At 57.9% G+C, this 27,134-nt stretch overlaps 1 protein-coding gene across 5 annotated transcripts; it reads right to left on the reverse strand.

Annotated features, from left to right (window-relative positions):
• Positions 1 to 1,274: 1,274 nt before the first annotated feature.
• Positions 1,275 to 26,771, reverse strand: ESCO2 (establishment of sister chromatid cohesion N-acetyltransferase 2). Of its 5 annotated transcripts, none has more exons than XM_032103281.1 (12): positions 26,720 to 26,771; positions 23,166 to 23,225; positions 21,498 to 22,464; positions 21,249 to 21,428; positions 19,964 to 20,042; positions 19,702 to 19,753; positions 18,757 to 18,865; positions 16,497 to 16,628; positions 15,895 to 15,984; positions 14,715 to 14,861; positions 11,045 to 11,304; positions 1,275 to 2,671 (listed from the first exon to the last, which is right to left on the reverse strand). In XM_032103281.1, exons 1-12 carry the CDS (start codon positions 26,737 to 26,739, stop codon positions 1,867 to 1,869), a joined length of 2,901 nt encoding a protein of 966 aa, XP_031959172.1. In that variant the 5' UTR covers positions 26,740 to 26,771; the 3' UTR covers positions 1,275 to 1,866. The 5 variants fall into 5 exon arrangements, with proteins under 5 accessions (XP_031959172.1, XP_031959170.1, XP_031959171.1 ...); XM_032103279.1 differs by lacking the exon at positions 26,720 to 26,771 and having other exon boundaries at positions 21,249 to 21,318; positions 21,382 to 21,428; positions 23,166 to 23,920; XM_032103280.1 differs by lacking the exon at positions 26,720 to 26,771 and having other exon boundaries at positions 21,498 to 21,951; positions 22,027 to 22,464; positions 23,166 to 23,919.
• Between the last annotated feature and the right edge of the window lie 363 nt (positions 26,772 to 27,134).

Below are 27,134 nucleotides of genomic sequence, written 5' to 3' on the forward strand. Positions count from 1 at the left end.
ACTCTTCGGTTCAGTTTTCCCGCTCTTTTTGGGGCTGGAATTTCCTGAGTTTAGGTTGGATTTTTCCTCTTTTTGGGGGTTGGATTTTCCCTTTTTTAGGCTGGAATTTCCATCATTTTGGGTTGGATCCCGCCCCCTTTTTCCTTGGATTTTCCCTCTTTTTTTAGGCTGGAATTTCCTTCATTTTTCGTTGGATTTTCCGTCCTTTTTGGGCTTTGATCCCGCCCCCATTTCCTTGGATTTTTCCTTTTTTTTTGGGCTGGAATTTCCTGAGTTCAGGTCCAGTTTTCCTGCATTTTTTAGTTGGATTTTCCCTCTTTTTGGGGCTGGAATTTCCCGAGTTTAGGTCGGATTTTCCCTCTTTTTTTAGGCTGGAATTTCCATCATTTCTGGTTGGCTTTTTCCCTCCTTTTGGGGTTGGATCCCACCCCCTTTTTCCTTGGATTTTCCCTCTTTTTGGGGCTGGAATTTCCCGAGTTTGGGTCAGGTTTTCCCAAGGTTTTGGGCTGGAATTTCCCGAGTTTAGGCCTGGATTTTCCCTCTTTTCTAGGCTGGATTTTCCATCATTTTTGGTTGGATTCTCCCTCTCCTTTCTGGGCTGGGTTTTCCCTCTTTTTGGGGTTGGATCCCGCCCCCTTTTTCCTTGGATTTTCCCTCTTTTTTGGGCTGGAACTTCCTGAGTTTAGGTTGGATTTTCCCTCTTCTTTAGGCTGGAATTTCCATCATTTTTTGGTTGGATTTTCCCTCTTTTTGGGGTTGGATCCCGCCCCCTTTTTCCTTGGATTTTCCCTCTTTTTGGGGCTGGAATTTCCTGAGTTCAGTTCGGGTTTTCCCTCATTTTTTCCTTGGATTTTCCTTCTTTTTTGGGCTGGATTTTCCTGAGTTTAGGTGGGATTTTCCCCCTTTTTAGGGTGGGATTTTCCCTCCTTTTGGGGTTGGATTTTCCCGAGTTTTCCCTCAGGGATGTTCCCAATAAACAGATTCCTTCCTCTCCGTGTGGGATCGGTGGATTTTTCCTTGGGATTCGGCTTTTCCAGAGGGGTGGGAGCTTGGATGGGGCTTGGGTGCTCTCGGGGTGGGGGAAAAATCCTGGAATTTCCTGGCTGGAAGAGCCCCCCCCCCCCCCTTCCAGGATGATCAAATCCCAAATCCTGAGGGAAAACAGCCGGAAAACTCCAGGAAAAGGATTCCCGGCACAAGAGGTTCCCAGCAATCCCCCAGGGGGAGGGGAATATCCTCAGGAAACCCTGGAATAAACTCAGAAATTCATGGAATATCAGCACAAAGCCTCGGAATCTCGTCAGAAACTCACGGGATTTATACAAATTCCAGCAAACTTTGGGATAAACTCCAGAAAACCTCGGGATCCCGTCACAAAACCTTGGAATCTCGCGGCAAAGCCCCGGAACGCTGCTGTAACTCCACGGGGCGGCGTCAGAAATCCACGGAACGTCCTCGGGAATGTCGGGAATCTCCCGGCTGGGAGGGCCCCGGGAGGCTCCGGGCGCAGATCCCGCGGGGAAGCTCCGGGAAGGATTCCCGGCTCCATCCCAAGGCGAGGCCAGGGCAGAGAGCCCCGGCCCCGAAGGATTCCCGGGAAAAGCGAGGGCGGAATTCCGGGATTCCCAGCGGGAAAGGGAGCGGGGGCGGGGGGGGTGGGAATTCCCGGGGAACGGCTCCCGAGGGAAGGAAGGGAGGGGAGGATTCCCGAGGGAATGGAGATTCCCGAGGGAATGAAGGGATTTGGGGAAGGATTTGGGAAGGGATTTAGGGAAGGGATTTAGGGAAGGGATTTAGGGAAGGATTCCCGCGGGAGCTCAGCAGGACCCCCTGGATCAATCCCGGCTTCTCCAGCCCCTCTGGAACTCAGGGCAGGCCTGAGGAGCCCGAGCCCGATGATCCCGATCCCAGTCCCGATCCTGATCCTGCTGATCCCAATCCCAATCCGGATCCTGCTGATCCTGATCCTGCTGCTGATCCCAATCCTGATCCTGATCCCAATCCAGATCCCGCTGATCCCGCTCCTGCTGCCGATCCCGATCCTGCTGCTGATCCCGCTCCCGGTCCTCCCAATCTCACTGATCCCAATCCTGATCCTGCTGCTGATCCCAATCCTGATCCCAATCCTGATCCTGATCCAGCTGATCCCAATCCTGATCCTGATCCTGCTGATCCCAATCCTCCAGCTGCTCCCGCTCCTGCTGATCCCGCTCCTGCTGATCCTGATCCAGCTGCGGATCCTGCTCCTGCTGATCCCAACCCTCCAGCCGATCCTGATCCTGCTGCTCCCGATCCAGCTGATCCCAATCCTGATCCCGATCCAGCTGATCCCAATCCTGATCCCGATCCAGCTGATCCCGATCCTGCTGCTGATCCCAATCCTGCTGCTGATCTCAACCCTCCTGCTGATCCCGATCCAGCTGATCCCGATCCAGCTGATCCCGATCCAGCTGATCCTGATCCAGCTGATCCCGATCCTGCTGCTGCTCCCGATCCAGCCGATCCCGCTCCCGCTGCGGTTCCCGCTGCCGCTCCGGCTCCGTGCAGGAAGCTGTAGACCAGGAAGTCGGGCCGGCCGCAGTAGCGCGCGGCGAAGGCTCTCCCGTCCGGAGTGGGGTCAGAGAAGGCCAAATCCCGGGAATTCAGCACCGTCCCGAAGACGAAGGAGCGCCTGGGCCGGGAGAGGGGAGCGTGAGCGCCGGGGAGCGCCGGGGAGCGGGCGGGAAAGGCGGGAACGCTCCCGCGGGAATCGCGGCCTCCAGCCGGAGCTGGGAACGCGGGGCGGGGATTAACGAGCAATTAACGGCCGGGCCGGGCCCGCCTTCTAGGGAAAACGTTCCCGGGTTTTAGGGAGAACGTTCCCGGGTTTTAGGGAGAACGTTCCTGGTTTTTAAGGGAAAACATTCCCAGTTTTTAGGGAGAACATTCCCGGTCTTTAAGGAAAACATTCCCGATTTTTAGGGAGAACATTCCCGGGTTTTAGGGAGAACGTTCCTGGTTTTTAAGGGAAAACATTCCCAGTTTTTAGGGAGAACGTTCCCGGTCTTTAAGGAAAACATTCCCGATTTTTAGGGAGAACATTCGGGGTTTTTAAGGAGAACGTTCCCGGTTTTAGTGGAAAAAATCCCTGGTTTTTAATGGAAATATTCCGGGTTTTTAAAGGAAAACATTCCCGGTTTTTAGGGAGAACATTCGGGGTTTTAGTGGAAACATTCCCGGTTTTTAATGAAAACGTTCCTGGTTTTTAAAGGAAAATATTCCCAGTTTTTAGGGAGAACATTCCCAGTTTTTAGGGAGAACATTCCCAGTTTTTAAGGAGAACATTCGGGGTTTTTAGGGAGAACATTCCGGGTTTTTAAGGAAAACGTTCCCAGTTTTTCGGGAGAACATTCCTGGTTCTTAATGAAAACGTTCCCAGTTTTTAGGGAAAACATTCCGTGTTTTTGAGGAGAACATTCCGGGTTTTTAGGAAGAACATTCCCGTTCTCCAGCCGGAGCGGCGGAGCTGGGAATGGGGGCTGTAATGAACGGGGAATGAAGGGGTAATTAACGGGTAATTAAGGGGTAATTAAGGGGTAATTAACGGGTAATTAAGGGGTAATTAAGGGGTAATTAAGGGGTAACGAACGCCGGGCCGGGCCCAGCTGGAATAGTTCGGGATGTTCCCCCTCAGAGCTCGGGATCGGAGCTCGGGATCGCTCCTCTTTCAGCTCCACCAAGGTTCCCTGGAAATCCGGGATCTTCCCGAGCCGGAAGTCGGGAATGGTTTCCATGGCAACTGCTCGGGGTGGGGGGAAAAGCGGGAATGGTCCCAGCTGGAAGCGGGAATGGTCGCCCGAAAAACCCGGAATGTTCTCCTTAAAAACCCGGAATGTTCTCCTGAAAAACCCAGAATGTTCTCCCTAAAAACCCGGAATGTTCTCCCGAAAAACCGGGAATGTTTTCCTTAAAAACCCGGAATGTTCTCCCTAAAAACCAGCAATGTTCTCCCTAAAAACTGGGAATGTTCTCCCGAAAAACCGGGAATGTTTTCCTTAAAAACCCGGAATGTTCTCCCTAAAAACCGGGAATGTTTTCCTTTAAAAACCAGGAATGTTTTTGTTGAGAACCAGGAATTTTTCCACTAAAATCAGGAACGTTCTCCCTAAAAACCAGGAATGTTTTGCCTAAAACCAGGAATTTTTCCGCTGAGAACCCGGAACTTTTTCATTAAAACTGGGAATTTTTCTGCTAAAAACCGGGAATGTTTTCCCTTAAAAACCGGGAATGTTCTCCGTTAAGAACCGGGAATGTTCTCCCTAAAAACCCCAAATGTTTTCCCTTAGAAACCCGGAATGTTCCCCCTAAAAACTGGGAATATTTTCCCTAAAAACCCCGAATGTTCTCCCTAAAAACTGGGAATGTTCTCCCTAAAAAGGGGGAATGTTTTCCTTAAAACCGGGAATTTTCTCTGCTAAAAACCCGGAATGTTTTCCACTAAAAATTGGGAATTTCTCCACTAAAACCGGGAATATTTTCCCTAGAAACTGGGAATGTTCTCCCGAAAAACTGGGAATGTTCTCCCTAAAAACTGGGAATGTTTTCCTTAAAACTGGGAATTTTTCCGCTAAGAACCCGGAATGTTTTCCACTAAAAAATGGGAAGTTCTCCACTAAAACCGGGAATATTTTCCCTAGAAACTGGGAATGTTCTCCCGAAAAACTGGGAATGTTCTCCCTAAAAACGGGGAATGTTTTCCTTAAAACTGGGAACTTTTCCGCTAAAAAACCCGGAATGTTCTCCCTAAAAACCCAGAATGTTTTCCCTAAAAAACTGGGATTGTTTCGCCTAAAACCGAGGAATTTTTCCTTTAAAAACCAGGAATGTTTTCCGTTAAATCCAGGAATGTTTTCCCTTAAAAAATGGGAATTTTTTCATTAAAACCAGGAATGTTTCCCTTAAAAACTGGGAACGTTCTCCCTAAAAACTGGGAATATTTTCCCTAAAAACCGGGAATGTTCTCCCTAAAAACCGGGAATGTTCTCCCTAAAAACCCCGAATGTTCTCCCTAAAAACTGGGAATGTTTTCCTTAAAAACTGGGAATTTTTCTGCTAAAGACCCGGAATGTTTTCCACTAAAAAATGGGAAGTTCTCCACTAAAACCGGGAATATTCTCCCTAAAAACCGGGAATATTTTCCCTAAAAACCGGGAATGTCCTCCCTAAAAACCGGGAATGTTTTCCCTAAAAACCCGCAACGTTCTCCATTCAAACTTCAGAGCCTCCCACTGAAAATCCGGGAATGTTTTCCGCTCAATCCGGACTCTCCGGAGCTGGGACCCCGCAGCTTTTCCTTCGGGATCGGGCGCGGTTCGGGCTGGAATTTGGGATTGCCGGCGCTGCCCTTGCCGGGTCCCGGCCGGGAGATCGGGAGCGGCCCTGGGAGCGGGTTCGCGCCATCCCGGAATTCCCGCGGAGCCGGGGGGGGTGGAAGGAAGGGTCGGGATTCCCGTTCCCGACGGCCGATCCCGAAGCCGCAGCAGCGGCCCCGGGCCCCGACCTCCCCTCCCCCGCCCGGCCCCGGCCGCCTGCCCCGAGCCCCGCCCCAATTCCCGCCTTTCCCTCCCCAATTCCCGCTTTTCCCACCCCAATTCCCGCTTTTCCCGCCCCAATTCCCGCCTTTCCCTGTCCCAAATCCCACCTTTCCCTGAATCCCACCCCAATTCCCGCTTTTCCTGAACCCCGCCCCAATTCCCGCTTTTCCCTGAACCCCGCCCCAATTCCCGCTTTTCCCGCCCCAATTCCCGCCTTTCCCTGTCCCAAATCCCACCTTTCCCTGAATCCCGTCCCAATTCCCGCTTTTCCTGAACCCCGCCCCAATTCCCGCTTTTCCCGCCCCAATTCCCGCTTTTCCTGAACCCCGCCCCAATTCCCACTTTTCCCGCCCCAATTCCCGCTTTTCCAGCCCCAATTCCCGCCTTTCCCTGTCCCAAATCCCACCTTTCCCTGAACCCCGCCCCAATTCCCGCTTTTCCCTGAACCCCGCCCCAATTCCCGCTTTTCCCGCCCCAATTCCCGCCTTTCCCTGTCCCAAATCCCACCTTTCCCTGAACCCCGCCCCAATTCCCGCTTTTCCTGAACCCCGCCCCAATTCCCGCCTTTCCCTCCCCAATTCCCGCCTTTCCCTCAATTCCCACCTTTCCCTCCCCAATTCCCACCTTTCCCGCCCCAATTCCCGCTTTTCCCTCCCCAATTCCCGCCTTTCCCTCCCCAATTCCCGCCTTTCCCGCCCCAATTCCCGCTTTTCCCTCCCCAATTCCCGCCTTTCCCTCCCCAATTCCCGCCTTTCCCGCCCCAATTCCCACTTTTCCCGCCCCAATTCCCGCTTTTCCCTGAACCCCGCCCCAATTCCCTTTTTCCCTCCCCAGTTCCCAGTGTTCCCAATTCCCACTGTTCCCAGTCCCAATTCGCACTGTTCCCAGTTCCCAGTGTTCCCATCCCAGTTCCCAGTATTCCCCATCCCAATTCCCACTGTTCCCATCCCAGTTCCCAGTGTTCCCAGTCCCAATTCCCATTGTTCCCAGTTCCCAGTGTTCCCAGTGCTCCCAGTGTTCCCAGTGTTCCCAGTTCCCAGTGCTCCCAGTGCTCCCAGTCCCCCCACTCCCCTCGCACCGCAGCGTGTCCGCCATCCCAGTTCCCAGTGTTCCCAGTTCCCAGTGCTCCCAGTGTTCCCAGCCCCCGCGCACCAGAGCGCATCCGCCATCCCAGTTCCCAGTGTTCCCAGTTCCCAGTGTTCCCAGTGCTCCCAGTGCCCCCAGTGCTCCCAGTCCCACGCACCGCAGCGCATCCGCCATCCCAGTTCCCAGTGCTCCCAGTGCTCCCAGTGCTCCCAGTCCCACGCACCGCAGCGCGTCCGCCATCCCAGTTCCCAGTGTTCCCAGTTCCCAGTGTTCCCAGTCCCAATTCCCACTCTTCCCAGTTCCCAGTGTTCCCAGTGCTCCCAGTGCTCCCAGTCCCCACGCACCGCAGCGCGTCCGCCATCCCAGTTCCCAGTGTTCCCAGTGTTCCCAGTGTTCCCAGTGCTCCCAGTGCCCCCAGTGCTCCCAGTGCTCCCAGTCCCCACGCACCGCAGCGCGTCCGCCATCCCAGTTCCCAGTTCCCAGTGTTCCCAGTGCTCCCAGTGCTCCCAGTGCCCCCAGTGCTCCTAGTGCTCCCAGTCCCCACGCACCGCAGCGCGTCCGCCATCCCAGTTCCCAGTGTTCCCAGTGCTCCCAGTGTTCCCAGTGCTCCCAGTGTTCCCAGTGCTCCCAGTGCTCCCAGTCCCCACGCACCGCAGCGTGTCCGCCATCCCAGTTCCCAGTGTTCCCAGTGCTCCCAGTGCTCCCAGTCCCCACGCACCGCAGCGCGTCCGCCATCCCAGTTCCCAGTGTTCCCAGTGCTCCCAGTGCTCCCAGTCCCCACGCACCGCAGCGCGTCCGCCATCCCAGTTCCCAGTGTTCCCAGTGCTCCCAGTGCCCCCAGTGCTCCCAGTGCTCCCAGTCCCCACGCACCGCAGCGCGTCCGCCATCCCAGTTCCCAGTGTTCCCAGTTCCCAGTGCTCCCAGTGCTCCCAGTGCCCCCAGTGCTCCCAGTGCCCCCAGTGCTCCCAGTCCCACGCACCGCAGCGCATCTGTCATCCCAGTTCCCAGTGCTCCCAGTGCCCCCAGTGCTCCCAGTCCCCACGCACCGCAGCGCGTCCGCCATCCCAGTTCCCAGTGTTCCCAGTGCCCCCAGTGCTCCCAGTGCTCCCAGTCCCACGCACCGCAGCGCGTCCGCCATCCCAGTTCCCAGTGTTCCCAGTTCCCAGTGCTCCCAGTGCTCCCAGTGCCCCCAGTGCCCCCAGTGCTCCCAGTCCCCACGCACCGCAGCGCGTCCGCCATCCCAGTTCCCAGTGTTCCCAGTGCTCCCAGTGCCCCCAGTGCTCCCAGTCCCCACGCACCGCAGCGCGTCCGCCATCCCAGTTCCCAGTGTTCCCAGTGCTCCCAGTGTTCCCAGTGCTCCCAGTGCTCCCAGTCCCCACGCACCGCAGCGTGTCCGCCATCCCAGTTCCCAGTGTTCCCAGTGCTCCCAGTGCTCCCAGTCCCCACGCACCGCAGCGCGTCCGCCATCCCAGTTCCCAGTGTTCCCAGTGCTCCCAGTGCTCCCAGTGCTCCCAGTCCCCACGCACCGCAGCGCGTCCGCCATCCCAGTTCCCAGTGTTCCCAGTGCTCCCAGTGCTCCCAGTCCCCACGCACCGCAGCGCGTCCGCCATCCCAGTTCCCAGTGTTCCCAGTTCCCAGTGCTCCCAGTGCTCCCAGTGCCCCCAGTGCTCCCAGTGCCCCCAGTGCTCCCAGTCCCACGCACCGCAGCGCATCTGTCATCCCAGTTCCCAGTGCTCCCAGTGCCCCCAGTGCTCCCAGTCCCCACGCACCGCAGCGCGTCCGCCATCCCAGTTCCCAGTGCTCCCAGTTCCCAGTGTTCCCAGTGCTCCCAGTGCTCCCAGTCCCCACGCACCGCAGCGTGTCCGCCACCCCAGTTCCCAGTGCTCCCAGTTCCCAGCGTTCCCAGTGCTCCCAGTCCCCACGCACCGCAGCGCGTCCGCCATCCCAGTTCCCAGTGTTCCCAGTTCCCAGTGCTCCCAGTGCTCCCAGTGCTCCCAGTGCTCCCAGTCCCCACGCACCGCAGCGCGTCCGCCATCCCAGTTCCCAGTGCTCCCAGTTCCCAGTGTTCCCAGTGCTCCCAGTGCTCCCAGTCCCCACGCACCGCAGCGCGTCCGCCATCCCAGTTCCCAGTGCTCCCAGTTCCCAGTGCTCCCAGTGCTCCCAGTGCTCCCAGTCCCCACGCACCGCAGCGCGTCCGCCATCCCAGTTCCCAGTGTTCCCAGTTCCCAGTGTTCCCAGTCCCAATTCCCACTCTTCCCAGTTCCCAGTGTTCCCAGTGCTCCCAGTGCTCCCAGTCCCCACGCACCGCAGCGCGTCCGCCATCCCAGTTCCCAGTGTTCCCAGTGTTCCCAGTGTTCCCAGTGCTCCCAGTGCCCCCAGTGCTCCCAGTGCTCCCAGTCCCCACGCACCGCAGCGCGTCCGCCATCCCAGTTCCCAGTTCCCAGTGTTCCCAGTGCTCCCAGTGCTCCCAGTGCTCCCAGTGCCCCCAGTGCTCCTAGTGCTCCCAGTCCCCACGCACCGCAGCGCGTCCGCCATCCCAGTTCCCAGTGTTCCCAGTGCTCCCAGTGTTCCCAGTGCTCCCAGTGTTCCCAGTGCTCCCAGTGCTCCCAGTCCCCACGCACCGCAGCGCGTCCGCCATCCCAGTTCCCAGTGTTCCCAGTGCTCCCAGTGCTCCCAGTCCCCACGCACCGCAGCGCGTCCGCCATCCCAGTTCCCAGTGTTCCCAGTGCTCCCAGTGCCCCCAGTGCTCCCAGTGCTCCCAGTCCCCACGCACCGCAGCGCGTCCGCCATCCCAGTTCCCAGTGTTCCCAGTTCCCAGTGCTCCCAGTGCTCCCAGTGCCCCCAGTGCTCCCAGTGCCCCCAGTGCTCCCAGTCCCACGCACCGCAGCGCATCTGTCATCCCAGTTCCCAGTGCTCCCAGTGCCCCCAGTGCTCCCAGTCCCCACGCACCGCAGCGCGTCCGCCATCCCAGTTCCCAGTGTTCCCAGTGCCCCCAGTGCTCCCAGTGCTCCCAGTCCCACGCACCGCAGCGCGTCCGCCATCCCAGTTCCCAGTGTTCCCAGTTCCCAGTGCTCCCAGTGCTCCCAGTGCCCCCAGTGCCCCCAGTGCTCCCAGTCCCCACGCACCGCAGCGCGTCCGCCATCCCAGTTCCCAGTGTTCCCAGTGCTCCCAGTGCCCCCAGTGCTCCCAGTCCCCACGCACCGCAGCGCGTCCGCCATCCCAGTTCCCAGTGTTCCCAGTGCTCCCAGTGTTCCCAGTGCTCCCAGTGCTCCCAGTCCCCACGCACCGCAGCGTGTCCGCCATCCCAGTTCCCAGTGTTCCCAGTGCTCCCAGTGCTCCCAGTCCCCACGCACCGCAGCGCGTCCGCCATCCCAGTTCCCAGTGTTCCCAGTTCCCAGTGCTCCCAGTGCTCCCAGTGCCCCCAGTGCTCCCAGTGCCCCCAGTGCTCCCAGTCCCACGCACCGCAGCGCATCTGTCATCCCAGTTCCCAGTGCTCCCAGTGCCCCCAGTGCTCCCAGTCCCCACGCACCGCAGCGCGTCCGCCATCCCAGTTCCCAGTGCTCCCAGTTCCCAGTGTTCCCAGTGCTCCCAGTGCTCCCAGTCCCCACGCACCGCAGCGTGTCCGCCACCCCAGTTCCCAGTGCTCCCAGTTCCCAGCGTTCCCAGTGCTCCCAGTCCCCACGCACCGCAGCGCGTCCGCCATCCCAGTTCCCAGTGTTCCCAGTTCCCAGTGCTCCCAGTGCTCCCAGTGCTCCCAGTGCTCCCAGTCCCCACGCACCGCAGCGCGTCCGCCATCCCAGTTCCCAGTGCTCCCAGTTCCCAGTGTTCCCAGTGCTCCCAGTGCTCCCAGTCCCCACGCACCGCAGCGCGTCCGCCATCCCAGTTCCCAGTGCTCCCAGTTCCCAGTGCTCCCAGTGCTCCCAGTGCTCCCAGTCCCCACGCACCGCAGCGCGTCCGCCATCCCAGTTCCCAGTGTTCCCAGTTCCCAGTGTTCCCAGTGCTCCCAGTGCTCCCAGTCCCCACGCACCGCAGCGCGTCCGCCATCCCAATTCCCAGTGTTCCCAGTGCTCCCAGTTCCCAGTGTTCCCAGTGCTCCCAGTGTTCCCAGTGCTCCCAGTCCCCACGCACCGCAGCGCGTCCGCCATCCCAGTTCCCAGTGTTCCCAGTTCCCAGTGTTCCCAGTGCTCCCAGTGTTCCCAGTGCTCCCAGTCCCACGCACCGCAGCGCGTCCGCCATCCCAGTTCCCAGTGCTCCCAGTTCCCAGTGCTCCCAGTGCCCCCAGTGCTCCCAGTCCCCACGCACCGCAGCGCGTCCGCCATCCCAGTTCCCAGTGCTCCCAGTTCCCAGTGCTCCCAGTGCTCCCAGTGCTCCCAGTCCCCACGCACCGCAGCGCGTCCGCCATCCTGCGGCCGATGCCGCGCCGCCGCCGCGCCGCCCGCACCCAGATGCGGCTGATGCCGCACGCGGCCGCCTCCGGCTGCTCCGAGCAGCGCCAGGCCCGGCACGGCCCCGGCAGCGCCCCGGAACGGGGCTGGGAGCGGCACTGGGAGCGCTGGGAGTGCTGGGAGTCAGCCTGGGAATGATCCTGGGAATGATCCTGGGAATCGGCCGGGGATGGGAACGGCTCCGGCAGCACCCGGAACGCCTGCGGGAATAACGGGAGTGGGAATGGCGGGAGTGGGAACTGGGAGTGGGAACTGGGAATGGGAATAACGGGAATGGGAATGGTGGGAGTGGGAATGGTGGGAGTGGGAACTGGGAATGGGAATAATGGGAATGGGATCAGGGAAATGGGATTGGGAGCTGGGAATGAGGGACGGGAACTGGGAATGGGAACTGGGAATGGGGGATGGGAACTGGGAATGGGAACTGGGAATCGGGGATGGGAACTGGGAATGAGGGACGGGAACTGGGAATGGGGGGGAACGGGGAACAGGAACTGGAGCTGGGAACTGGGAATGTGGGGGTTGGGAACTGGGAATGGGAACTGGGAACGGGAGCTGGGAACGGGAGCTGGGAACGGCAATCACCGACCGACCGCTGATCAATCACTAATGAGCTGTCACTCATTAACTAATCACTGAGCAATCACCGACCGACCGCTGATCAATCGCTAACGAGCTGTCACTCATTAACTAATCACTGAGCAATCAGCGACCGACCGCTGATCAATCGCTAACGAGCTGTCACTCATTAACTAATCACTGAGCAATCACCGACCGACCGCTGATCAATCGCTAATGAGCTGTCACTCATTAACTAATCACTGAGCAATCAGCGATGGATCACCGATCGATCCCTAACGAGCTGTCACTCGTTAACTAATCACTGAGCAATCAGCGATGGATCGATCCCTAACGAGCTGTCACTCATTAACTAATCACTGAGCAATCAGCGATGGATCACCGATCGATCCCTAACGAGCTGTCACTCATTAACTAATCACTGAGCAATCAGCGATGGATCACCGATCGATCGCTAACGAGCTGTCACTCATTAACTAATCACTGAGCAATCAGCGATGGATCGATCCCTAACGAGCTGTCACTCATTAACTAATCACTGAGCAATCAGCGATGGATCACCGATCGATCGCTAACGAGCTGTCACTCATTAACTAATCACTGAGCAATCAGCGACCGATCGCTAACGAGCTGTCACTCGTTAACCACTGATCAATCAGTGATCAATCAGCAACCGATCGCTGATCAATCGCTAATGAGCTGTCACTCGTTAACTAATCACTGATCATTGATCAATCAGTGATCGATCGCTAACGACCTACCACTCATTAGCTAATCACTGATCGATCGTTAATAACCCACCATTTGTGAAACAATCACTGATGGATCATTAACGACCTGCCACTCATTAATTAACCACTGATCGATCGTTAATGAGCTGCCACTAATTAGCTAATCACTGATCGATCGTTAACGACCCGCCACTCATTAACTAATCACTGATCGATCGTTAACGACCTACCACTCATTAGCTAATCACTGATCGATCGTTAATGACCCACCATTTGTGAAACAATCACTGATGGATCGTTAACGACCTGCCACTCATTAGCTAATCACTGATCGATCGTTAACGACCTGCCACTCATTAACTAATCACTGATCGATCGTTAATGAGTTGCCACTCATTAACTAATCACTGATCGATCGTTAATGAGCCGCCACTCATTAAATAATCACTGATCAATCGCTGATCCATCAGCGGTCATTAATTAATCACTAATCAATCATTAATCAGCCATGAATCACTGAGTAATCACCGCCCAGTCATTAACCATCATTAATGCGCCATTAGTCACTAATTAACCAAGAGCTCAGCATTAATCAGCCATTACCCAATCACCAATCAGCCACTAATCACCAAATAACCACTAATCAGTGGCTAATTAGCCACTAATCGATCACCAATCAGCTACTAATCACCAATTAACCACGAATCAAAGACTAATTAACCACTAATCAAACACTAACCACCAATTAACCACTAATCAGGGGCTAATTAGCCACTAACCGATCACCAATCAGCCACTCACCCAGCAATCACTAATTAACCGCTAACGCTGGCCCAGCACTGGGTTAATGAGCACTAATGAGCACTAATTAGGGTTAATTAGGTACCTGTGTGAGGGGCTGGGCCAGCAGCACCCCCTGCAGGGCAGCACTGGGTTAATGAGCGTTAATTAGCACTAATTAGGTACCTGTGTGAGGGGCTGGGCCAGCAGCACCCCCTGCAGGGCAGCACTGGGTTAATGAGCGTTAATTAGCACTAATTAGCACTAACGAGGTACCTGTGTGAGGGGCTGGGCCAGCAGCACCCCCTGCAGGGCAGCACTGGGTTAATGAGCGTTAATCAGCACTAATTAGCACTAATTAGGTACCTGTGTGAGGGGCTGGGCCAGCAGCACCCCCTGCAGGGCAGCACTGGGTTAATGAGCGTTAATTAGCACTAATTAGCACTAATTAGGTACCTGTGTGAGGGGCTGGGCCAGCAGCACCCCCTGCAGGGCAGCACTGGGTTAATGAGCGTTAATTAGCACTAATTAGCACTAATTACCTGTGTGAGGGGCTGGGCCAGCAGCACCCCCTGCAGGGCAGCACTGGGTTAATGAGCGTTAATTAGCACTAATTAGCACTAATTACCTGTGTGAGGGGCTGGGCCAGCAGCACCCCCTGCAGGGCAGCACTGGGTTAATGAGCGTTAATTAGCACTAATTAGCACTAATTACCTGTGTGAGGGGCTGGGCCAGCAGCACCCCCTGCAGGGCAGCACTGGGTTAATGAGCGTTAATTAGCACTAATTAGCACTAACGAGGTACCTGTGTGAGGGGCTGGGCCAGCAGCACCCCCTGCAGGGCAGCACTGGGTTAATGAGCGTTAATTAGCGCTAATTAGCACTAATTAGGTACCTGTGTGAGGGGCTGGGCCAGCAGCACCCCCTGCAGGGCAGCACTGGGTTAATGAGCGTTAATCAGCACTAATTAGCACTAATTAGGTACCTGTGTGAGGGGCTGGGCCAGCAGCACCCCCTGCAGGGCAGCACTGGGTTAATGAGCGTTAATTAGCACTAATTAGCACTAATTAGGTACCTGTGTGAGGGGCTGGGCCAGCAGCACCCCCTGCAGGGCAGCACTGGGTTAATGAGCGTTAATTAGCACTAATTAGCACTAATTAGGTACCTGTGTGAGGGGCTGGGCCAGCAGCACCCCCTGCAGGGCAGCACTGGGTTAATGAGCGTTAATTAGCACTAATTAGCACTAATTAGGTACCTGTGTGAGGGGCTGGGCCAGCAGCACCCCCTGCAGGGCAGCACTGGGTTAAGGAGCGTTAATTAGCACTAATTAGCACTAATTAGGTACCTGTGTGAGGGGCTGGGCCAGCAGCACCCCCTGCACAGCAGCACTGGGTTAATGAGCGTTAATTAGCACTAATTAGCACTAATTAGGTACCTGTGTGAGGGGCTGGGCCAGCAGCACCCCCTGCAGGGCAGCACTGGGTTAAGGAGCGTTAATTAGCACTAATTAGCACTAATTACCTGTGTGAGGGGCTGGGCCAGCAGCACCCCCTCGACGCCGCCCCCCGGGGACACGAAGAGGAAGCTCCAGAGGCTCCGGCCCCGCTCCGCAGCCGCTCCCGCCTGGAAGCCCAGCTCGGAATCCACCAACTCCCGGAGCTGCTCGGCCTGCGCGGAACGGGAAATCGGGAACGGGAAAATCGGGAATGGGGATGGGAACGGGAAATCGGGAATGGGGATGGGAACGGGAAATCGGGAACGGGAAATCGGGAACGGGAAATCGGGAATGGGGATGGGAACGGGAAATCGGGAATGGGAATGGGAACGGGAAATCGGGAACGGGAAATCGGGAATGGGAATGGGGGAAATGGGGATGGGGACAGGAACAGGGGAACGGGAATGGGAAAACGGGAATGGGAACGGGAACCAGGATGGGAATGGCAATGGGAACAGGGGAAATGGGAATGGAGGGAATGGGAATGGGGATGGGAACGGGAACAGGGATGGGAATGGGAATGGGAAAAGGGGATGGGAACGGGGAGAAATGGGGATGGGAATGGGGAAATGGGAACGGGAATGGGGGGAATTGGGAACAGGAATGGGGATGGAACGTGGGGAAACGGGAACGGGAATGGGAATGGAGGGAATAGGAAAAGGTGGGAATGGGAACGGGGGGGAAAATAGGAATGGAGGGAAAATGGGAATGGGAATGGAGGGAAAAGCGGGAACAGAGGGAAAAGTGGGAATGGTGGGAATGGGAATGGAGGGAGTGGGAGCGGGTGGGAATGATGGGAATGGGAATGGAAATGGGAGGAATGGAGGGAATGGGAATGGGGGGAAAACAGGAATGGGAACAGGGGGAACGGAAGGAAAAGCAGGAATGGGAATGGGAATGGGAATGGGGGGAAAACCAGGAATGGGAATGGAGGGAAACAGGAATGGTGGGAATGATGGGAATGGGAATGGGGGGAAACGTGGGAATGGGAATGGAGGGAATGATGGGATTCGTGGGAATGATGGGAACGGAGGGAATGATGGGATTCGTGGGAAAGGGGATTGGTGGTGAAACGGGAGCGGAGGGAAACCGGGATGGCCGGGAATAACCGGGAATAAGCGGGAATGGCAGGAGCAGGGCCCGGCAAAGGGCGGGAATGCCAGCGGGGCTGGGATCCCATCCTGATCCCGCGGGAATTCCCGGTACCTTCCTCACGGCGTATTTGGGATCGCCGGGAAGGATGAGCACGATTTTCCCATCCCAGAATTCCGCCACCACGCGCTCCTGCTTCCAGCCCTGCCGGGAACATCCGGGAATCAATGCGGGAATGTGGGATTGGGGAATGGGGGAATGTGGGAATGCGGGAATGCGGATCCGGGCAGCGGGATCGATCCCAGGCCGCTTCCCCTCGGACACCAAATCCCTGCCGGGATGGGGAATTCCGGAGATTCCCACCGGGAAAAGCGCCGGGAGCTCGGGGACTCGGAGCATTCCCGGCCCCGCATCCGGAGGGATCCCAATGCCGCCGGGAACGGGAATTCCACGGCTGTGGGAATGGTGGGGGCGGGGGGGCGGAATTCCAGGGGGGAATCCCAGGAAGGAATCCCAGGAAGGAATCCCGGAAAGGAATCCCGGTCCCTCATTCCCACCCCTCATTCCCAACATTCCCAGCATTCCCGCCCCTCATTCCCACCATTCCCACCCCTCATTCCCGCCATTCCCACCCCTCATTCCCTCCCCTCATTCCCGGCGTTCCCTCCCCTCATTCCCGCCATTCCCACCCCTCATTCCCGGCGTTCCCAGCTCACCGGATAGCGCAGCGCCTCGTGGAGCCTCCGGTGGTGCCGGAGGTGCTGGAGCCGATCCTCGGGAATTCCGGGAGCGTAGAGCATCCCGCAGGATCCGCACTGCTCCGCCCCCAGGCGCCGCTGGCCCGCGTCCTGCGGGAACGGGAACTGGGAATGGGAACTGGGAACGGGAACTGGGAATGGGGACTGGGAATGGGAACTGGGGACTGGGAACGGGAATGGGAACTGGGAATGGGAACGGGAGCTGGGAACGGGAACCGGGAATGGGAACTGGGAATGGAACCAGGACCAGGAATGGAATCAGGAATGGAATTGGGAACGGAACTGGGAACGGGATGGGAACGGAACAGGAACGGAATCGGAACGGACCCAGGACTGGGAATGGAATCGGGAATGGGACCAGGAATGGGATGGGGATGGGACCAGGATTGGAACCGGGAATGGAGCGGGAATGGGACCAGGAATGGGATGGGAATGGGACTGGGAACGGCTCAGAAACGGGAACCAGGAATGGGACCGGGAATAGGATGGGAATAGAATTGGGAATGGAACAGGAATGAAATTGGGAATGGGATGGGAATGGAACAGGAATGGACGGGAACGGAACTGGGAACAGCTCAGGAATGGAACTGGGAATGGAATCAGGAACGGAACTGGGAATGGAAGCAGGAATGGAAGCGGGAACGGAACCGGGAATGAGAACGGAATTGGGAATGGGATGGGCATGGAATTGGAAATGGAATCGGGAATGGACCCAGGACCAGGAACGGAATCGGGAACGGAAGTGGGAATGGGACAGGAATGGAATTGGGAATGGACGGGGATGGAACCAGGAATGGGACGGGAACAGACCCAGGAGTGGGAATGGAGGGGGAATGGAATCAGGAATGGAACCAGGAAAGGGACTGGGAATGGAATCAGGAATGGGAATGGACCCAGGACCAGGAATGGAATCAGGAATGGAATTGGGAATGGAATCGGGAATGGACGGGGATGGAAGCAGGAATGGGATGGGAAGGGAACAGGAACAGAACCGGGAACAGACCCTGGACTGGGAATGGAACAAGAATGGAACAGGAATGGAAAGGGAATGGAACCGGGAACGGCTCGGGAATGGGACCGGGGATGGAATCGGGAATGGGACAGGAACGGAGCCAGGACCGGGAAAGGAACTGGGAATGGGACTGGGAATGGAATCAGGAATGGGAATGGACCCAGGACCAGGAATGGAATCAGGAATGGAATTGGGAACGGAATCGGGAACGGGACGGGGATGGAATTGGGAATGGACGGGGATGGAACCGGGAATGGGACGGGAATGGAATTGGGAACAGAACCAGGAATGGAATCGGGAACAGAAGCGGGAACAGGATTGGGAATGGAATCGGGAATGGACGGGGATGGAACCGGGAATGGGACGGGAACGGATCCAGGACCGGGAATGGAATCAGGAACGGAATCGGGAACAGAAGCGGGAACGGGACGGGAATGGAATCGGGAATGGACGGGGATGGAACCGGGAATGGGACAGGAATGGATCCAGGAGTGGGAATGGAACGGGAATGGAGGGGGAATGGAATCAGGAATGGGACCAGGAATGGAATTGTGAATGGAATCGGGAATGGAATCGGGAATGGGATGGGAACGGACCCAGGAGCGGGAATGGAATCAGGAATGGATTCCAGGATGGGAACGAGGCGGGAATTTCGGGAAGGGCTTGGAGCGCCGGGAATGGCTCCGCATTCCAGGAATTCAGGGCTTGGAATGTGGCGCTCGGGGAAGGGATTTAGGGATTTAGGGATGGGAGTGTGGGAAGGGATTTTGGGAATTTCTCCCTCCCGTCGGATCCGAGGTCTGGGATCGGCCGGGAACGGCCCCAGGGATGATCCCAAAATTCCAGGGATGACCCCAGGGGTGACCCCGGGAATGATCCCTCGGGAACGGGGCTGGGAAGGAGCTCCCGGCACCGCCGGGAATTCCTGGAAAAGCAGGAATGGGATGGGCCCGGGATCGGCATTCCCGGGAAAATGAAAGGGGCTGGGAAACAGGGGTGGGATCCTGCCGGGAATTCCCGCTGCCCGCCCCCAGAATTCCCAATTCCCACCCCCAGAATTCCCAGTTCCCGCTCCCGGAATTCCCAATTCCCACCCCCAGAATTCCCGCTCTCCCCATCCTCTCCCAACAATCCCTTGGATTGTCCCAGGGTTATCCCAGGGGATTCCCGGATTCCCCCATCCCGAATTCCCGGCGGGAAGCTCACAATGATCAGCTGATCCCGGGGCAGCTCCGGCGCTTCCCGGGATTTCCTGGCAGCGCCTTTTCCACAGGAGGGGCCAATCCCAAACGGAGCCGGGAGCTCCTCCAGAGGCCTGGGAAACACGGGAAAGGCGGGAAAAGCCGGGAAAAAGTGAGAAAATCCGGGAAAAAAGCAGGGAAAATTCAGGAAAAAGTAGGAAGAACAGGGAAAGCCCCAGGGAAAAGCCGGGAATGCAGGCAGGAGTTCAGCGCGTTCCCAGGACAGAGAATTCCCGGGAAATCCTGAGGGAAAACTCCAGGAAAAGCCCCGAGGGGATGGGATCGGAAGGGATCGGAGCCGTCTGCTGCTTCCGGAGCCATCGGAATTCCGGGATCTGGGAATTCCAGCAGCGAAGGGAGCAGCAGCCAGGGGCAGGGATGGGCGGAGCGAGGAGAAATCCGGGATGGGGAATTCCCGGCCCTGGGAATGGGATCGGGGCTCCGGCCCCGCCCGAAGCATCCCAGGATTCCCTGGGACATTCCCATCCCGGATTCCCGGGATCAGCAGCTCCCTGGGCCCCTCTGGAAAAGCGGGAATGGGATCGGGAACGGGATCCGGGAAAGGCGGGAACGGGATCGAGAATGGGATCGGGAATGGGATCGGGAACGGGCTCCGGGAAGGCGGGAATGGGATCAGGAATGGGATCCAGGAAAAGTGGGAATGGAATCAGGAATGGGATCTAGGAAGGCGGGAAGGGGATTGGGAAGGGGCTCTGGGAATGGGATCGGGAACGGGATCGGGAATGGGATCTGGGAAGGGGGGAAGGGGAACCAGGAATAGGATCCAGGAAAGGCGGGAATGGGATTGGGAAGGGGCTCCGGGAAGGAGATCTGGGAATGGGATCGGGATCTGGGAAAGGTGGGAATGGGATCGGGAACGGGATCAGGGAGGGCGGGAAGGGGCTCTGACCTCCTCCTGCCGGGAAGGAAGATGGGATAGAGCTCGGCCGGGCCCGGAGAACCTGGAAAACGCCCGGGAATTCCGAGCGTTAGCGCGGCAATCCGGGAAGGCGGAACCCCAACCCCAAATCCAGGGAATTCCGCTTCCCGCGGATCTCCGTCGTTCCCAGCGTCGGGGCCGGGATCTCTCCTCTTCCCAAAAAACTTCCCAGGCCCGGAAATTCCGGGAAGAGCAGGGAAAGGAGGAGATTCCCGGGGTTTTCCCGACTCACCTGGGGCCTTCTTCCCGCTGGGAACGCCGAGGGAATCCCGGGAATCCGCGCTGGGAGAGGCGGGAACTCCAGGGGATTCCTGCAGACGGAAAGAGGATTTCAGGGAAAACTTGGAATTCTGTGGGACCCAGGGCGGGACTGGGGGGCTCCCGGGGGTTTTCCAGGGGTTTTCCAGGGGTTTCCCAGGGGCTGCTCCAGCCCGGGAAGCGCCGGCCTTGGAATGGGATGGGATTGAAGCTGCGTGGATCCCAGCCAAAGCATTCCGGGATTGTGGGATCCAGGAGGCTCCGAATCCATGGCCAGGGGTTTTTCTGGAAGTCGGGGATGGGAAAGGGAAGGGAGAGCCTTCCTGGAGTGCCGAGATTCCCAGGGAAGGGCCTGGAGGCCGGAATTCCTTCCCGCAGAGGAGTCGGGATGGGGCTGGATCCAATCCGGGAACGTTCCCGGGAAAGGATCCAGGGAAAGCTTGGGGGGGCCGGGACACCGGGAACGGCTCCCGCTGGGAATGAATGGGGGGGGTGGGAAGGAATTCCCGGCACAATTCCCCAGGGAAATCCCAAAGTATTGGAAATTTGGGAATTCTTTTGCTCCATCTGATCCCGAGCTTCCCAGCCCTTGGGAAAACCCGGAACGGGACCCAGGAAAGGGCAGAATTCCGGGAAAATCCCATTTCCCGGCAGCTTGGAGAATTCCGGGAATGCCGGATCCCAAAAGAGCCAGGGGGAATTCCTTCCCTTGATCCCAACTTGGAAAAGAAGAGGGAAAAGAGGGGTCAGAATTCCCGTTCCAGCTCTTCCCAGGGAAAACCAGGAGCCGGGAGGAGGCTCGGGTGGTTTTCCTTGGAAAAAAATCCCGCGGGAATTCTCCCTTCAGCCGGAAGCCAGGGAATCGCTCGGGGCACGGAGAGCCTTGGGAAGTGCGGGAATCACACGGGAATTCCCAAAGGAATCCCAAAGGAACCCCACCGGAATTCCCAAGGATTCCTCCAGGAACCCCCCCCGGAATTCCGAGGTAAATTCCCTCCCAGCGCTCCCGACGAGGAATCGCCCCAAGCCCTTCCCACAGCCGGGATTCGGGAACACCCCTGGATCCCTCCTGGATTCCTCTTGGAGCCCCCCTGGATTCCCCTCCTGGATCCCTCCTGATCCCCCCCTGGATTTCCCTCTGGATTCCTCCTGAACCCCCTGGATCCCCTCTGGATTCCCTTGGGATTCCTCTGGATTCCCTCCTGGATCCCCCCCAGATCCCCCCCTGGATTTCCCTGGATTCTCCCAGGATTTCTCACCCCATTCCTGCCTCCGGCCGCTCCGGCCTCGCAATTCCCGGTGCCGTTCCCGCAATTCCCGGTGCCGTTCCTGGCGCTGTTCCCGGTGCCATTCCCACTCCCGGTGCTGTTCCCGCAATTCCCGGTGCCATTCCCGCAATTCCCGGCGCCGTTCCTGGTGCTGTTCCCGGTGCCATTCCCAGCGTCGTTCCCGTTATTCCCAGTACCGTTCTCGCTCTTCTCGGCACCATTCCCAGTGCTGTTCCCGGTGCCATTCCCAGCACCATTCCCGGTGCCATTCCCGCTGTTCCCGTTGCCGTTCCCGCCCCGTGCAGCCTCTCCCACGTTGCTTTCCCAGTTTTCCTTCTCCTCTTCCCGAGCCTCCGCAATCCTTCCCGATTCCCGCCTCTCCTGCGCCTTTTCCCGGGGGGCGGATTCTCCCGGCTGAGCCTTTCCCGGAGCAGCTCGGGCCTCTCCGGGCTTTTTCCGGGATCGGGATCGGCTCCCGGAGCTGAAGAAGGCCGATCCCAGCGGGAGCCTCAGCGCTGGCCGCGCCCCCCGGCCCAGCAGCACCCGCGGCGCCGCCTCCGGCCGCTCGGAATTCCGGCCCTTCCCGCCGCCCGTCCCCTCCGGAACGCCGGCCTCGGCCTTGGGAACGCGCCCGGCGTCGGCTGTGCCTTTGGAGCCGCGCTGCCCGCCGGGATTCCGGCCGGGATTCCTGCTGAGATTCCTGCTATTCCTGCTGGGATTGCTGCTGGGATTTCTGCTATTCCTGCCGAGATTCCTGCTGTTCCCACTGGGATTCCTGCTGGGATTCCTGCCATTCCCGCTGGGATTCCTGCTGCCATTCCCGCTGGGATTCCCGCCGGGTTTTCCCGGGATATTCCCGGCCCCGCTGCCGCCGCCCGCTCCCAGCAGCTCCCGGAGCCGTTTCCTCTCCAGAGGATCCAGGTAGGTCCTTTTCCCATAAAAAGCTGCCACGGGGACGTGGGAATGCGGCTGGGAATTCTGGGAATGCGGCTGGGAATTCCCGGGAAGGGCCGGGATGTCCAATCTCCTGGGATGCGCCGCTTTCCCGGGAACGGCCTCGCCCTCCTCGGCTCCCGGGCCGGAGCGATTCCCGCTGCGATCCCACTGGGGCCGGGAAGAGAGCGGCGGCTGCTGCCGGGATGGCGACGGAATCCCGGGAAAGGCTCGGAGCCGCTTGGTCACCGGGGTCTGGAATTCGGAGCCGGAGCTGCGGAAAAAGAGGGAATGAGGGATTGGATCTGGGAATGAGGGAGCGGATCCTCGGAGCCGCTTCCCGAGCCTAAAGGGGCTCCAGGAGAGCTGGGATTTGGGATAAAGGCTGGAGGGGCAGGAGGCAGGGAATGGCTTCCCAGTGGGAAAGGGGAGCTCGGGGTGGGATCTTGGGAAGGAATTCGCGGCTGGGCTGGAATTCCCAGGGAATGCCCGGATCCCTGGCAGTGCCCAAGGAAAGGCTGGAGCAGCCTGGGATCATCGGGGGAGGTGCCGGCCTTGGAATGGGATGGGATTGAAGCTGCGTGGATCCCAGCCAAAGCATTCCGGGATTGTGGGATGCAGGAGGCTCCGAATCCATGGCCAGGGGTTTTTCTGGAAGTCGGGGATGGGAAAGGGAAGGGAGAGCCTTCCTGGAGTGCCGAGATTCCCAGGGAAGGGCCTGGAGGCCGGAATTCCTTCCCGCAGAGGAGTCGGGCTGGGGCTGGATCCAATGGCAGGCTGGGAGAGGCGGGAATGGAGGGATTTCCCTGGGAAAGGGGAGCTCGGGCTGGGATCTTGGGAAGGGATTCCCGGCTGCGCTGGAATTCCCAGGGAATCCCCGGCTGCCCCTGGATCCCTGGGAGCGTCCAGGGATGGATTTGGGATCGGGATTCCGAGACGATCCGGCCGCGATTCCTGGGAATAGCCCGGACTCACCCATCGGGATCCCGGCTCCGTTTCCGGGGGGTTCCCTCGGCCGCGGCCCCTCCGGAGCTGCTGCAATTCCACATTTCCCAGAGGTTGGGGATGGAATTCCAGGGGGAAACCCCAAATTCCACAAGGAAAGGGAGGAAATCGGGAAGAGAAGGGCGAGGAAGCCTCGGGAATGCCGGGAACGGCCGGCAGGGAGCTGCCAGGGCCGAGCCGGGCCTGAACCCCAGGGTTTGGCCTTTGAATTCCCAGCAATCCCATTGCATCCCAGAAATCCCAGGTTTAGCCTTTTAAATCCCGAAAATCCCATTTTCCAGCCTTTTTAATACCAGAAATGCCAGGAATTCCCAGGAATTCCATTCCATCCCAGGGGGTTTTTGCCTGTTTGATCCCAGCAATCCCATTCCATCCCAGAAATCCCAGGTTTTGGCCTCTGAATTCCCAGAAATCCCTTCATTTCAGCCCAGAAATCCTGGGTTTTCAACCTTTTACATCCCAGGAACGCCGTTATTTCCCAGCAATCCCACTCCATCCCAGAAATCCCATTTCCCAGCTTTTTGAATCCCAGAAATTCCAGGAATCTCCATTCAATCCCAGGAATCCCATTTCCCGGCCTTTTAAATCCCAGAAACCCCAGGAGTTCCCACTCAATCCCATCCCACCCCACAATTCCCATTCCCATCCCACAATTCCCGGTTTTTTGTGCCTTTAAATCACAGAAATCCCTTTTTTTTTTTGCCTTTTCCGTCTCATCCCATCCCACAATTCCCATCCCATCCCAGAATTCCCATCCAATCCCAAAATTCCCATCCCAGAATTCCCATCCAATCCCAGAACTCCCATCCCAGAATTCCCATCCCAGAATTCCCATCCCAGAATTCCCATCCAATCCCAGAACTCCCATCCCAGAATTCCCATCCGATCCCAAAATTCCCATCCCAGAATTCCCATCCCATCCCAGAATTCCCATCCAATCCCAAAATTCCCATCCCAGAATTCCCATCCAATCCCAGAACTCCCATCCCACAATTCCCATTCCCATCCCATCCCAGAATTCCCAGCTTTTAACCTTTTACATTCCCCAAAATCCCATTTTCCAGCCTTTTAATCCCAGAAAATCCCCGGAATTCCCAGAAATCCCATCCCATCCCATCCCATCATCCCCACACTTAATGGGATTAATTAGTCAGGAGTACTTTGATAATTAGACCTAATCCTACCCATTAATCAACCAGCAATAGCTGGGCCCATTAAACTCATTATCATTAATCAACCAGAAGTAGGTTGGCAATTAACCTCAATGCTATTAATTAATTAATTAAACATTGCTAGCTAATTAATTGAGAGCGGTTTGGGTCATTACATTCACTGCCGCGAGCCAATTAATCAACAACACCGTTAATTAATCAGCAACAGCCAGGCTCATTAGATTCGGCATCGCTAATTAATCGACCGGTGACTGATTAACCATCAATTAAACCCCGTGTGTCTAATTACCACGAGTTAATCAATCGCAGTCGTTGACTCAGCACCGCCCCGGGCAGTTCCATCAGACGCGCTCGGGGGGGGGCCGGGAGGTCCCAAAACCCTTTGGGGGGGGGGGGGGGGGGGGGTCCTGGGGGTCCCCAAAATCTTTGGGGTCTTTTTGGGGGATCCCAAAACCCTTTGGGGTCTTTTTGGGGGGTCCCCGAACATTTGGGGTCTTTTTTGGGGGGTCCCTGAACCCTTTGGGGTCTTTTTGGGGGGGTCCCAAACCTTTGGGGTCTTTTTGGGGGGTCCCCAAACCCTTTGGGGTCTTTTTGGGGGGGTCCCCGAACCTTTGGGGTCTTTTTGGGGGATCCCAAAACCTTTGGGGTCTTTTTGGGGGATCCCAAACCCTTTGGGGTCTTTTGGGGGGTCCCCGAACCTTTGGGGTCTTTTTGGGGGTCCCAAAACCTTCGGGGTCTTTTTGGGGGTCCCAAAACCCTTTGGGGTCTTTTTGGGGGTCCCTGAACCCTTTGGGGTCTTTTTGGGGGGTCCCAAAACCTTTGGGGTCTTTTTGGGGGGTCCCAAAACCCTTTGGGGTCTTTTGGGGGATCCCCGAACCTTTGGGGTCTTTTTGGGGGGTCCAAAAACCTTTGGGGTCTTTTTGGGGGTCCCCAAAATCTTTGGGGTCTTTTTGGGGGATCCCAAAACCCTTTGGGGTCTTTTTGGGGGGTCCCAAAACCTTTGGGGTCTTTTTGGGGGGTCCCTGAATCTTTGGGGTCTTTTTGGGGGGGTCCCAAACCTTTGGGGTCTTTTTGGGGGGTCCCCAAACCCTTTGGGGTCTTTTTGGGGGGTCCCCGAACCTTTGGGGTCTTTTTGGGGGGATCCCAAAACCTTTGGGGTCTTTTTGGGGGGGTCCCCAAACCCTTTGGGGTTTTTTGGGAGGTCCCAAAACCTTTGGGGTCTTTTTGGGGGGGTCCCAAACCCTTCGGGGTCTTTTGGGGGGTCCCCAAAATCTTTGGGGTCTTTTTGGGGGGGGCCCCAAAATCTTTGGGGTCTTTTTGGGGGGTCCCAAAACCTTTGGGGTCTTTTTGGGGGGTCCCAAAACCTTTGGGGTCTTTTTGGGGGTCCCCGAACCCTTTGGGGTCTTTTTGGGGGGTCCCCAAAATCTTTGGGGTCTTTTTGGGGGGATCCCAAAACCTTTGGGGTCTTTTTGGGGGGTCCCAAAACCTTTGGGGTCTTTTTGGGGGTCCCAAAACCCTTTGGGGTCTTTTGGGGGATCCCTGAACCCTTTGGGGTCTTTTTGGGGGGTCCCCGAACATTTGGGGTCTTTTGGGGGGGTCCCAAACCCTTTGGGGTCTTTTTGGGGGGTCCCAAAACCCTTTGGGGTCTTTCTGGGGGGTCCCAAAACCTTTGGGGTCTTTTGGGGGGTCCCCGAACCTTTGGGGTCTTTTGGGGGGTCCCCAAACCCTTTGGGGTCTTTTGGGGGGTCCCCGAACCTTTGGGGTCTTTTGGGGGGTTCCAAAACCTTTGGGGTGGTTTTGGGGGGTCCCCGAACCCTTTGGGGTCTTTTTGGGGTGTTTTTGGGGTCCTCGAGCCCTTGGAGATGTTTTTGGGGGGATCCCGGTGTCCTCTGAGGGAATTCTGTGGGGTTCCCACATCCCTGGGGGGGTCTCTGTGTCCCAAATCCCTCAGGGAAGGAATTCTGTGGGGTTCCCAAACCTCTGAGGGGGTCTCTGTGTCCCAAATCCCTCAGGGAGGGAATTCTGTGGGGTTCCCACATCCTTGGGGGGGTCTCTGTGTCCCAGATCCCTCAGGGAGGGAATTCTGTGGGGTTCCCACATCCCTGGGGGGGTCTCTGTGTCCCGAAGCCCTCAGGGAGGGAATTCTGTGGGGTTCCCAAACCTTTGTGGGGAGTCTCCCCCTCACACCCCCCTCAGGGCCTCACCGAACCGACCCCCAAAGCCCCGTCCCCGCCCCACCGCGCGGCCCCCACCCCCCTACAGCTGCCGGGGGTCTCGTTCCCCCTCACCCCGCCCCAAATCCCCGCCCGGAGCCCCCCGAGCCCCCTCAGAGCCGCGGCGCCGCTCTCTCACCTCAGCGCCGCCTCCGCCATGGCCGCCGCCCGCCTTCCCGCCGCGCGCCTTCGAACCGCCCGCGCTCCGCTCCCATTGGCTGAGCGCCGCGTCAATCAACGGGACCTAGACAGCCATTGGTCGAGCGGCGCGCGGCGCCGCGTTGGACCCGCCCCTCCGCCTCTGCAGCCAATCAGAGAGCGCGGCTCCCAAGCGCGGGCGCGCGGTGAGACTACGACTCCCGGTGTGCTTTGCGAGAACAGAGCGGGGGGGGGGGGGGTTCCGCTCTTTTTGGCGCGCGGGGGATGATGGGAGTTGTAGTCCGAGCGCGGGGCGAGCCGGGCGCGGGAGATTGTGAGGGGGGAAAGTGGGAGTTAAGGGGACGGGAGGGACTGGGAGGTTAACGAGGCGCTAATTAAGGATTTGGAGGTTAATT

The sequence above is a fragment of the Corvus moneduloides genome, chromosome 3 (genome assembly GCF_009650955.1).
Source record: "Corvus moneduloides isolate bCorMon1 chromosome 3, bCorMon1.pri, whole genome shotgun sequence".
Lineage (NCBI taxonomy): Eukaryota > Metazoa > Chordata > Aves > Passeriformes > Corvidae > Corvus > Corvus moneduloides.

Excerpts from the sequence above, each read along its gene's own strand:
- ESCO2 (XM_032103277.1), bottom strand. The coding sequence starts at position 23,425 with ATGCAATGGGATTGCTGGGAATTCAAAGGCCAAACCCTGGGGTTCAGG. Across the intron at positions 14,862-15,894 it reads CCAAATACGCCGTGAGGAAG|GCCGAGCAGCTCCGGGAGTT; the intron begins GTACCGGGAATT and ends CGTTCCGCGCAG. Across the intron at positions 11,305-14,714 it reads TGGCCCAGCCCCTCACACAG|GCGTTCCGGGTGCTGCCGGA; the intron begins GTAATTAGTGCT and ends TTATTCCCGCAG.